Source organism: Nannobrachium achirus, assembly GCF_963921795.1.
Source record: "Nannobrachium achirus genome assembly, chromosome: 4".
Classification (NCBI taxonomy): Eukaryota; Metazoa; Chordata; class Actinopteri; order Myctophiformes; family Myctophidae; genus Nannobrachium; species Nannobrachium achirus.
The window spans coordinates 12,747,238-12,760,297 of record NC_137813.1 but is presented as its reverse complement, the minus strand read 5'-3'; the positions used below and the strand labels follow the sequence as shown (position 1 = coordinate 12,760,297).

At 46.6% G+C, this 13,060-nt stretch overlaps 1 protein-coding gene across 1 annotated transcript in view; it reads left to right on the top strand.

Annotated features, from left to right (window-relative positions):
* The window catches only part of grin2ca (glutamate receptor, ionotropic, N-methyl D-aspartate 2Ca), a gene marked incomplete at both ends in the record, with an annotated part of 125,170 nt that extends 115,401 nt beyond the window's left edge, over positions 1 to 9,769 (top strand). The window contains 2 exons of the mRNA XM_080723949.1: positions 1,124 to 1,356; positions 7,988 to 9,769. Coding sequence (XP_080580075.1) covers positions 1,124 to 1,356; positions 7,988 to 9,769 — 2,015 coding nt within the window. The remainder of the gene's footprint in view (positions 1 to 1,123; positions 1,357 to 7,987) is intronic.
* Between the last annotated feature and the right edge of the window lie 3,291 nt (positions 9,770 to 13,060).

Sequence of the window (13,060 nt, the reverse complement as noted above, 5' to 3'; positions counted from 1 at the left end):
TACCTTACACTGGACACTGGCCAAATCATCAGTGTGGATTCAACTCCCAAAGCAGTGTCCAAAAATGGAAGCTTTAACGGACCCGTGGAAAAGGGGGTCTTCGGAGTTAAACTATCAGAAAACGTACATATCTCCATAATTCATATTTATATTTCATAAGTGAATGGTCTATTTTATTCTTTGTGGCATGACAGTCGTGGAAAAAAATGCAGATCAGCTGATCAGCGTCAGTTTTGGACATACAGGTTTGCACCCGGCCACGATGATGATTATGCACAAAGACAGCCACACCAACAGTGGCACAGGAGACTAGTGAGATAAATCTAGATCAAGATGAATAGATTAAGATAAATATGGCTGATATGTTGGCCCTCAGCTGCATAACCTTGGGCTGTGATGAATTCCCAGATGATAATGAGTTTACCACATACCCACATTACCAATAGAGGGTTTAAATGGTACAGGCAGCTCAGGCAAATAAAAGGTGAATTGATCCCGGTGCATGACACTGATCCCGATTTCACGATGAATTAAAACTCCACAATACGATAGTGTTTTTTTATCACGATAAACGATATCGCTTATTGTCTTATACCTAGAGTTGTGCTCAAAATTATTCAACCCCCCTGAAAAAGAAATATATCATTAGTGTAGCCACTGTTCCTTTGACTTAGAACTCGTGAACGATGCTCAAAACTGTACTTTTTGGAACATTCAGTGTCTTTGCAATTGTTTTATATCCTTTTCCTTTTTTGTACAAAGCAATAATCTCTTCTCTGAACCTTTCTTACCACTCTTCAGATTTAGCCATGTTTCTAACTGCTCCAATCAAAGTCAAGATTGCACATCTGATGCAACTATTTAATCCCTTGATTAGTCGATTGCAGTTGATTACAGATGTTTTCAGGTGTAATTTAGAGTTGAATAATTGAGAGTGAAAGTGGCATTTAGCATTGAATTTGGAAAGAGGAAAAAAAACACACCAAATGTTACTTTTGTTGAGCTATTTACATTGTTCTTGTATGATGTATTTATTTCATTCAGTTGTCAGTTGGTGAATTTAGCCAATAAACCAGATTTGTAGAGGGGGGTTGAATAATTTTGAGCACATCCCTGCCTACAGGCGACACGCAGAAGCTGCAGACGGTGTGGCTGACGGGCATCTGCCGCAACGAGAAGAAGGAGGTGATGAGTAGCAAGCTGGACATCGACAACATGGCGGGTGTCTTCTACATGCTGCTGGTGGCCATGGGCCTCAGCCTGCTGGTGTTCGCCTGGGAGCACCTGCTCTACTGGAAGCTACGCCACTCCGTCCAGAAGTCTGACCGCCTGGACTTCCTGCTGGCCATCAGTAGGGTAAGTCAATGGTTCTCCACAGGGACGTGCTGGGCCCCTGATTCAGCCCGGGAAAAAGAGTTGTAGAGGCCCTCATTGTGCGCTATAGAGAGAGATCTCTCTATATAGTGCTGCTGCTGCTCAAAGATTTGCCATTTCAGATCATGACAAGTGACAAGCCAGTGGGCCAATTACATGAGTTATATTTCGTCGTTGTCGGGTGGAAACCTTGTATGTCCAAAACAGTTTTGAAAATTATTTAAACTAGTGGAAACAGCCGATCTACAAGCACACAACGCCTCGCACCGCGAGGAGTTGTGTGCTTGTAGATCTCCTGTTTTCACTACTTTTGTACGACAACCTTGTCTGATGAAGCAGGGCTTTGCTTTGCGAAAAAATTAAAAATTTGAAACTTGGAGATACAAGGTTTCTGCCCAACAGTGAAGATTTACTTCGTTGGCCGCCCAGGCCCCAAAATGGAACGAAGGCCGACATTTTATTTTTATTTTTTTCCTAATGGCCGGCCTGGACCGGCCCGGGAATGAACCGGCCGTTCGGGAGTTGTCCCGCTTTTCCCAATGGCCAGCACGTCCCTGGTTCTCCACCTTTTCAGGCTGTGACCCCCAAAATAATCACATATTAACTGTGGACACCCACACCCTGACGAGCACCAAGAGTTGAGGCGTAACATTTTTGTAAAGCATGGTTCTATTGTGAAAATAGCAGATCTACATGCTCATAACGCCAACGCCTTGCGAGGCGTTGTCAGCATGTAGATCGGCTATTTTCACAATTTCTGTCTCTAATATTTGGCCAATGTTTAATTTGTCATTTGTCAAGTCACTGTTTCCCACAGGCACGTGCACACACAGACATCAAAGGGGGCTTGAGCCCCTGCCCTTTGATCCATCTGTAAAAAGTGCCCTCTCCAGACCAGGAATGCAGTTTTTACTTTATAGTGAAAGAAATGCAAATGCCCTCTTTCCATGGGGAAATCCCGCTATTTCTACGTTTCATTAGTTCGACAAAGGGTTAGGTTTTAGGGTTAGGTTTAGGCATAGCGATTAACATTCACCAGGTTAGCATTCACCAGCGTCAGCAGGTTAGCTTTTCACCAGGTTAACATTCACCAGGTTCGAACTACTGGGACGTCGAACAAATGTTGTGTCGCAATATCGCCTCCTCGCGAGCCGCTGGTTCGCGTGGCTCCCCCTTTCCCCCGCCTCCCCGTTCTCCTCTCCGTACAGCAGAGCCAGTGTGTCGCGCTGGCTTGCCTCTGCATGGTTCAGCCAATCACAAGCCGCGGCCGATATCTGATGTCCTATGGATGCAAATTTGTTTCCGTAGCCGCTGCCTTGTCAGTCTATATCGCGACGCTGGGATACTGAGTGCCGATCGTCAGCCCGCCCCTCTTTACATACACAATGTCTTCAATGAATTATGGCCTGCCTAGCCTGCTTATTGACCATCAAATCACATTCCTCTGAGCGCAATCTTTCTGGACTGCGTCACCATAAGGAAGTGGAGCGAGTGGAAAACCTCCCTTTCAGCTCGACATTAACACTTCCGCAAAATTGGCCTCTATTTTGGTTCCAATGGAGCTACTTCCGGAAGTCTTCCGGGTACTTTAAACGCCACTGAGCAACTTTAAATGAATAGCTGGGGGCGGGGCAGTCCGCCCTCTATTATATATTATTACCTCTATGGTCACTCTCCTGTTGTGATTTGCCGTATGTCAGTGGTTTCCCACCTCTTTCATAATCAAGGTCCATTATTTATTCAGCATCTGAGCCAAGGGAGGAGAGTGTACCGATGTTTCCTGTTGAGATTGGCACATTTCACCCAGGTTTTTTCATCTCACTCACGTCACTTTGTCTGCTGACCTCACTCGAAATAAACAGAAAATAAACAAAAATTCAATTAAAACAATTCACAGGAGGCAAGCAGTGATCTTTTAAAATGCACTACATTGCAGGTGCTTTTTGAGAGTGAAAAAATAAGAAGACATGAGTGACATGTGTGATCTGGGCATCTTGCCCCAGGAAATGTGCCAAGCTCAATAGGGAACAACGCTATCACACATGCACTCAAATGACCACACTGGATTTATATTTTTCTTGACAGTATATGAAGAAATGTTCATTTATACTGTATGCATTTTGTCAATAAGAATGTCCATCAAAATGTCCAAATGCAATAGCAGCTCTGTCAAATGTAATATAAATCGCCGTGCAAAGCTTTATTTGAGGCTGTTGACAGTGGCAAGAGGTACGATTATGCATCCCATACTGATACTACGTGATTTGGAAGTACAATAACGCCTGAGCACTGAATGGGAAACAGGGGAGACTAATATACAGTAGCAGCTGTGCGTGATCGGTAGATCATGAGTTCACATTACAGCTGTTTTGAGGCAGCTTATGCAAAACCTTTCAAAACACAGAGACATTTGATTCATGTGACGTCTGACGCTGTTGCACGTCAAAAATAGCCCACCTATAAGCTCACAATGCGTCATGGACGCAACCGTTATGAATGCATTGGCAACGCTATGAATAGATGCTTATGTTAAAAATACTAGGCGTCAACCGATGAATATTTTTTATTCTCAATATGATATGAATGCGTGGGTGCCTGGCAGCTCATTTAGTTAGTCACAAACGAAGTGGTTCTCAACCTGTGGGACATCATCTGGGGACCCGAGGGGGGTCCCCAGATGATGTCGAGGGGTCACCAGATGATATAATGTGCAGCATTGTTTTGTCCCTCAACAGTATACAAACCAATGCTACATTTCTGAAGTGAGAATTTAAGGGCCTTTAAAACCTTTTTAGTAATCAGCAAACTATATTATAAAAACTGGTCAAACATTGGCCAAATTGTCAAATAATAATATAAGAAAGAGGCAGGCATTTTGAAAATAGCCGATCTACATGCTCTCAACGCCTCGCGTTATTTGCAACCTTGTAGATCAGCTATTTTCACAATACCTATCTGCAGAACTAAGTCAAACTAAATGGTTTCTAACCTGACAGTGATGACATTGGTATCCCCCCGACCCCCACGTGCTTAATTAACATGTATTAACATAGTTGAACCTCCTCTCAATTATTATTAAATCTAACTGCAGCCTCCCCCGTCCAAATTACCATCTTTTAATTAGATTTTATTTCACCCTTTTTTATAATGTACTTGACAAGGAGGGAGTCCATGGCCAAGAAAGCATCATAAAAATGGTCAAATAAAAATAAATGGCAACATAAAATAGCAAATATGAAAAAAAAAATTGAAATAAATTGCCTTAAAACGATCTGCACATTTAATCACAGAATAATTTAGCACAGTGATGATTCTCAACCGGTGGGGCGGGAGAACTACTGGTGGGTCGCGAGGGCATTGCAAGTGGGGCCTCAAATAATTGGACAATACACAATGGTTGAAATGAAAATATAACATAATATAAATAAATAAAAACAACCAGTAAGACGCTAAGACAAGTAAGTAAGACACGTTGATGACGTCACTCACAACCAAAATCTGCGTCTCCGTTTTCTTTTCTTTTTTAGGGGGAAAAGAAGTAAAAGCCTCATAGTGTTAAGTCTATGGGGAGAGTGGTGGAAAGCGAGGTGCATGCGAAAACGGTGCGTCGTCGCGAGTGGACAGGAATTATTTTCCAACTCCAGGACATCTGTGCGCATCCTTTGAGCCCTCCCACGAAAATCAGACCATCGTGGAATATTCTATGACTTTTCATCAAAAAACAATGTTGGCAGTCTGTGCACTCTCCAGCAAAGTTGGAAGGAATGACCATATGTCGACATTTTGGCATACATACATGATGATTACTGTATGTGTCTGCAGTGGCAGGGTATGATTTATTGCGATAATGCAAAATTACACCATGCCAGTTTTGGCAACGTTTCAGTTTACAGTGAGCTGTGTGTACTGTAGACCAACGGTTACAGACCGTTTTGCAATAAGTGGTCATATAGGTGGTCTGATGGGTGGGCCATGGGAACTTTCACAGCATGTTTATTTCAATGATCAATCAATCTATTGTGTTCTGGCTAGGATCAGTGGAACCATAGCAGTATCACAATGACAACACATTTGGCAAGGTTTTAAAGGGACTACACCATGAATTTTTATTTTTCCAATTTTTATGTATTTTCTTGGTGTCCCACCAGCATGTTCTATTCTCACAAAGTCCTATTTCTGACCATTGTGTCTTTCTCAGTTTATGGGCAGATCTATGTAAGCAGGTCTCAGAACGGGCTGTCTGATTTTAGGTCCGACTGTGACATCACAATGGGCAGGCCTGCTGAGCAGGAGGTGGGGAGGAGTGTGGGGCCAAAAACTGGCTCAATAGCGCAGTCCTCCCACTCAGGACAAGGTGGTACTGCAGCTGAAAATGCTCTGAAAGCCAAGCAGAAATGCAATTATTTTTAAATGCATGGTGTAGAATCTTTAAAGCAAAACATGCCATGGCACATTATTTTCATTTTACATTTGTTTTAATATAATAGCAATAAAATATGATTTTGTAAATTATTTGGGGGCCCACTTGCAATGTCCTCATGCTCCACCAGTAGGCCCCATGCAGTTGGAAGTTGCTTGTGTAGACACACAGCCACTGTTGCACTCTTGTCTCATCGCAGTGCACCTCATGAGTAGCCTCGCAAGCCATCCCGAGCTATGTCATCACCAATGTGCTTCCTTTCTCGGTCTGGTGTCCCTCCCATCGAGCCTCTTTATTAGAACTTGGGTTTCTAAAATCTTAAATCAAAAGGCTGCATTTCGAGCGAACCCGCCTCACACCGCTCCTGATTGGTCGAGCGGCTGCTACAGCTCTCTCATTTTGTAAACAAACATGGCGGACCCCATGTCCGACGCGAGTTCACAAATCGCAAATAAAAGCTGCATTAAGCGAAGTTTTATCTGAAATCAACGGCATCTCATAACTTAAAAACGAACAACAGTTTGCACCTTTGGAATTTCTGTCTAGAAAAGACGTATTTGATGTTCTCCCGACGATGTTTTGATGTGCTGATGACTACTGACTGGACCTGTCAGTCAAAGTGAGTAACTACGTCATCGCGTAATGCGTTGTCTATGGAGAACTCCCAGACTCTGAGTCTGGCTGTTGCGATGCTACCTCATGAGCTGACTTTGTATCGGCCAGTGGATTTATGGAGAAGTACAGGACAACGCGCACGCCACTTGTCTCCTCTGTGGTACAGGCAATCAAATCCCCTCCAAAGATCCAATTTCTAAAGGAAAAAGAGAACGGAAATAAAGTGAATTTCCGCACACACTAATCACCTCCAGCATTGATTTATTGAAAAAGGTCGACGTTTCGGTGGCAAGGACCTTTCTCCAGACGGTGGATTTATCAAACCAGGGCTTTGGAGGGTAATACGTATCCGTCGATGGAGAGAATGGGAAGTGGCGAGATGAAACGCTTACAAGTCTGTTTTGGAGAATGCCAAAACGTTCGGCTTTCCAGTGCATCCACTATACAGGTTTAATGGGCTGGGATCCTTTAGGCTTTGAACAATGCTGGTTCCTTAAAGTCCCTGTACAGTGAATTAAGCTATTTGTTTATAGACATATTATACAAGTAAAATAGTCATCTCTGAACCCCTGTAAATTATTTTACAGCATTGTGGAATAAGACCACTTTACGTTTTTTGAATCATATCTCGGGTAGCATATTTTCAGTCTACTAGCATATTCTCGGTGTATAAGCTTGCAGCGAGCATGTCCATCCATCCATCTTCAACCGCTTATCCGGAATTGGGTCTTGGGGGAGCTGCGACACATTTTTGGCCTGTAGATTGGCTATTTGTACTACTTTTGTGTGACTTACTACAATGAAAAAATAGGACATTAATTTACGGAAGAAAAAAGTTAAAATACAGAGATACTAGTTGTATGCCCGACAGTAACAATATGCAATGTGGCCCTCTGGAGTAAGTGTGGAAATATAATGGCCCTCTGGAGTAAGTGTGGAAATATAGTGGCCCTCGTCATCATCAAAGTTGCCCACTCCTGTCTTAACCCATTTAGGCCTGACGCAATATTTTATGCTTTAAATATAAAAAAAATAGCAGATATACAAGCTCACAGCGCGGCACCGAGTGCCGCGCTGCAAGCTTGTAGATCTGCTATTTTTGAAAAATCGCGAAAATGAGAATTTTGACCCGATTCTATAAGTGTCTAAGATTTTTGGAAAAACCCTGTCAGCAATCTGGCCAGCCATCGTCAAAGAAAAGGTCCTTTTCACTTAACTGGAGCTCAGTTAGTCTGTTCTTGAGAGACTACTATGTCAGTGGTTCTCAAACCTTTTCATGTGAAGGACCCCCAAAATGATATGTATTTGGCCACGGACCCCCATCTCAAAATATCTAGTTCCAGGAACCACCCAGAAGCAAAATTTGAGTTACAAACGTTCGCTTTGAAAATACATATATTCAAAGATTTGCAAACATTTTCACGACTTTTTCAAAAATAGCAGATCTACAAGCTCGCAGCCGCGCTGTGAGCTTGTATATCTGCTATTTTTCACTGGTTAACAAGCATTCAATAAGTCTAGGCCTAAAGGGTTCACTCTGACGCACGTCCAACGTTGTGTGTGTGTCTGTCTTTGCAGGGCATCTACAGCTGCTTCAACGGGGTGGAGGAGACGGACCGCGGCAGCAGCCTGCAGGACCCCGACGTCACCACCAACTACACCCAGGCCAACATGCTGAAGATGCTGAAGACGGCCAAGGACATCGTGTCCACCGCCCGCGTGGAGAACTCGCTGGACCACGCCACCAAGACCATCGAGAACTGGAGCCGGGGAGGAGGGGGGCGAGGAGGAGGGCCCTGCGACAACAACATGCGCGTGGTGGGCCTGCCGCCCCGGGCCGACATGATGGGCCACGCGGTGGTCCACGGCCGCCTGCCCTACATCTCCAGCATCACCGACAACCACCACTCGCCCTACCCGCAGCGGGCCCTGACGCCCACCTTCCCCATGCACTACGACAGCTGCACCCAGCCCCTGCTGGACAAGTCCCGCTCGGGGGCGGCCAACCGCGGTGGCGGCCCCGCGCCGCTCCGCTACACCCTGCCGGTCCGCAGCAACCAGCACGTGTTCGAGAGGACGCTGCCCATCTCCAGCCTCAGCAGCCCCCACCTCGCCATGCGGGAGCCGGCCACGCCGGGCCACTCCTCCAGGCTGTACGTGGACGGCAGCCACGGCGGCCGGCACGCCGCCTCCTCCTTCGTCCCCTACCGGGAGTTCCAGGTGCCAGACATCTACGTGGAGCACCGGGGGCCCCTGAGGAGGAAGTTCAGCTACCCGCCCGACTGCGTGAGCCGCAAGAAGAGGTCCCACAGCTACGTGTTCGATCCTCTGGACGCCCGGGCCGGGGCTAGGACGACGGACGTGTACGACGAGCCCACGGCCTGCCTGGCCGAGCTGCGGGCCAACCACCTCCTGGCCAACCACGCTCCCACCGCCGCCGCGTGCTCCTCGGCGGCGGCGGCGGCGGGCCACTACCCCAGTGCCGGCGCCAGCTGCAACTCCTGCATGAAGCCCTACCTGGAGCCCGAGATGATGGACGACGGCATGCCCCTCCTGGGGGGCAAGGAGAAGCTCCACCGCCGGCCGTCCTTCCTCAAGGCCACGTGGGGCGGCGGCGGCGGCGACCGGATCCGCCAGGTGGACGAGACCAAGCCGTCCGCCGCCTCGGCCTCGTCGCCGTCGGCCCGCGCCGTGGACATGCCCGACCTGTTCCCCCGCGGCGCCGCGGCGGCAGGCGCCGCCGCCGCCCCCCACCGGCCGCACCACCGGCACTACGGCAGCCTGGGCAACGACCTGGCGTGCTACCCGGTGGTGGCGGCCGAGCCGGCCTACCTGGACCCCGCCCACATGAACTCGTACCCCTACAAGCAGAAGCTCAAGTACTCCGAGTCCACGCGGCTGCCCTCCTACCGCGAGGCCATCCTGCAGAACGCCGCCGCGCTGCGCCGCTCCTCCTCCACCGTGCACGTGCACAGACACTACTCCACCTACCTGAACTCCTACACGGACCTGCCCGTGTACGTGGGGCCCCTGGCGGCCCACGCGGGGGGGCCCCACGGGCCCCAGTACTACGGCTCCCACAAGGACGTCTGCCACCTGCTGCACCCCTGCGCCACGGGCCACAGCCACTGCCCGGGCGGCGCGATGGTGGCGGCGCCCCGCATGGGCGACAGCCCGGTGGCGTATCAGAACAGGATGTTCGGGGCGTACGAGGGGGCGGGAGGCGGCGGCGCGCGGGACGACCCGTGCGGCTCCGGGGGCAGGGATCGTGGGAGGCAGGTGTTGGTGGCGCGCAGAGTCAACAGTCCCTATGTGCCAAAGCCCTGGGGCAGGGTCTCCAGCCTGGAGTCTGAGGTTTGAGGCTCGCCCAGGGGTCATCGACATGTCCGTATACACGGAAACATTTGTCCGTGGCAAAGACTTATGGCCTTGTCCGTGGCAGGTTGAAGATTTTCTTTTTTTTACGCGCCATTTAAATGTTCTTATTTTGATCGTGATAACCAATTACTGAATGTCACGTCTCCGGTTGTTCTTCAGAATATGTATACGACGCCGTATTGTTTTTATTCGCAATGACCCCCCCTTATCTCTGAGCGTGTACACATGGAAACACTCTTGTACACTCTCAGACCTTGCTATGGTCATTCAGGGCTCTCTGTGTTTCTGATCATGTTGTTGTCCACTCATTTTGTCTGTGAGTCCGTGGCAAAAATGGCATTTTGACAAAAAGAAAGTCCAACACAAGCCAGCATGGCGATGACCCCTGGCCTGAGCCTCCCCCCCCCCCCCACACACACAACCTCACCGGACCTCCGACCGCCGGGTCAGACTGAAGGCTGCAGCATGCTCAAAGAAAACCAAGCTGACGCTCTTTTCTTTTTTTCCCGGCTTTCGGCAGGGCTTGAAAAACTATTTTACACTCGATACGGCTCAGCTCTGTGCTCTGCGCCCCTCTCCCAGAGCTGAGCTCTCAGTAGGTAGTGTTAGCAGCGGCCACAGTGGCCTCCGTTCCAGCACTGTGTACCGAGCTGTAACAATGTTTTTATCCCACCTGGATCTGCTCTCGTTTTCTTCCTGCTCTGGCAAGTTTATCACGTTTATTTTTTATTTTTTATTTTTTATTTTTTTACATTGTTGTTTATGGCAGTGGTTCTCAACCTGTGGGTTGGGACCCCCAGTGGGGATCCCCAAATTATTTTAGGGGGTCCCCAGATGATTAGCTTAATGTAAAACATTGTTTTCTCACTCAACAGTAACCAAACCAACATAAAGTATGAGTGTATAGAGGGTATCTGCACATTTCTAAAGTGACAATTTAAGGACTTTTAAGACCCTTGAAATACCTCTAAAATCAAAGTCAAATATTAAAGGCAGAAATGTTGAAAATAGATGATCTACATGCTCACAACGCCCCGCAAGGCGAGGCGTTGTAAGCATGTAGATCTGCTATTTTCACAATAGAACCTTGTTATACAAAATGTAATGCCTCAACTGTTAGTGCTCGTCAGGGTGAGGGGTCCCCTGTTAAATTATGATTATTTTGGGGGTCGCGGTCTGATAAGGTTGAGAACCACTGGTTTATGGTCACTCCTAGAGGGATTGTACGGGTGCTTGTACCTACTAACCTCCTCAGCCAACCTCTCTTCAAAAAAAACTAGACCAGGTCAACCTGGTTGTGCCAGACCCCCTGTCTGTCATCATCATTTATGACATCATGCCTTTTGTAGGCATGTCATCATCATGTCATCATCATATATACCCTTTATATAGAAAACCCGGACAGACAGACCGACATTTGCTTATGTAGGCCTACCCATTTCATGGGTCTGGCAACTATTGTTGTTTGGATGCCGGCAGAATCAAGCCTTGGGCAGAACGCAGAGAATAAAGACAAAACAAAACAAAACAAAACAAAAAAAAAATCACGCCCAACTTGACATCTCTGTCCAATATCTCACAAACGCTGTTCAGCTAGCGGAGGTGTTTTCCGGCTAGTTGTGAAATCTCGGAGGTGAAAGAAACCGCCGAACCAAACGGTCGGCAAGGCACTGCCGCCGAAGTTCTCATGATGTCATTTTTTGCTCTTAATCGACCTCCTGCCCAAGCCGAGAGAAAGTCGCCACCGCTCGGTTGGAGTATGCTGCAGCCTTGAGCTACCACGAGGAGGGAGGTGATGTGGGGAGGACCCCTCGCGACACAATGCAAAAAATATATAATAAAAAATAAACTCTATACCAACGGTGGACTTGAGAGTGATGAGTGCAATAATGTCTTTGGCAGCAGCGTGATGTCATGGTGAAGGGACAGGAGGACACGGACTTTGTTTGTCAAAGCTGAATACGCTAAAAGAGAACAAGCCAACATTGAATAGTATTTAATACCTTCAAATTAACCTATTGTTATTTAAAGGATTTTTAAAAACTCTGTCTTGCTGTAATGTGAGACAGAATGACTTCTGGGAGACAATATACTGTAGCCTGTCATTGAACTTACGATTAAGATATTTTTCTTTTTTTCTTTTTCTTTTTTTTTTTTTTACATTTCTGTATACCTTCCATTTCAATTTAGAGATTAAATTACCCGAGAGAATATGAGAATAAAGGTTCCGTACACACCGGGAGCGTATATTTTTGTGCGATTATATTTTTGTGCTGTTGTCCGGGGTCGTGATGAGTGCGTTCACGCTAACTTCGCGTCACCATGCTTTCCGCTCTCAGGAAAGCCTGTGAAAGCTGTGTGATTCCAGTAAAAATAAAAAATAAAACACGCATTGTTTTTGTGTACCCCTCATAATGCGAATCAATTTGTTTAGTCACGCTAGTCGGCGTATGAGTTAGAGTAAAAGATTATTATACTAAACAAAACGATTACACATTTTAAACGAGGGCAATGATTTTGGAGTAAATGAGGAAGTGATCCGCGGTGGAAAATGAGTGATAAATCATAGCGATTTTATAATTATAATGGACAAGCCTAAACAAACCAGTTCACATGAACAATACTGATGTAAAATAAGATATCTGAACGGCTACATATATTTTACAATTAAAATGTTGTGAACCACAGTTACAGGGGGGGCTAGCCCAGGCCTTTCTTCTTGAAATGCCTGGATCCCGAGGCTATATCTACTCTAGACCGGATCGGAAAACCCCAAAAAAGGAGTTGATCCCTGGCTACAGTCACATATGACGAGGCGATAAAGCGACATAATTATATTTCTGAGATGAGGTTGATTTTAAACACGTCAACCTGTATGAATGGGGCAATCGTGAGATGAACAGATTCATGTGAAATGTTCACAGACACATTTTCAGTGTTTATTCATCACTGGGGAGAGGACGTTGATTGTTGTTATTGTTTAGCGCAATTGACCAAATTCACGTTACGCAACTTCCTGGCGCTGACGTCACGGTAGAAGGGGAAAAACGACTAATATCCCATAGAGTTAACACAGAAATCGCAAATTCAATGCAATTTCCGAATAGTAATGTATAAAATACGGCTAGCATGATCAAGAACACAAGATAGTAAAAGGCACAAAGCGGTATAATTTACTTTACCGTTCGAAATAATGATTTGTTGATTTGTAAGTCCAGCTATTTCTATGTTATTTTACCCTCCAAAGCTGACGTCAGCACCAGGAAGTTGCTG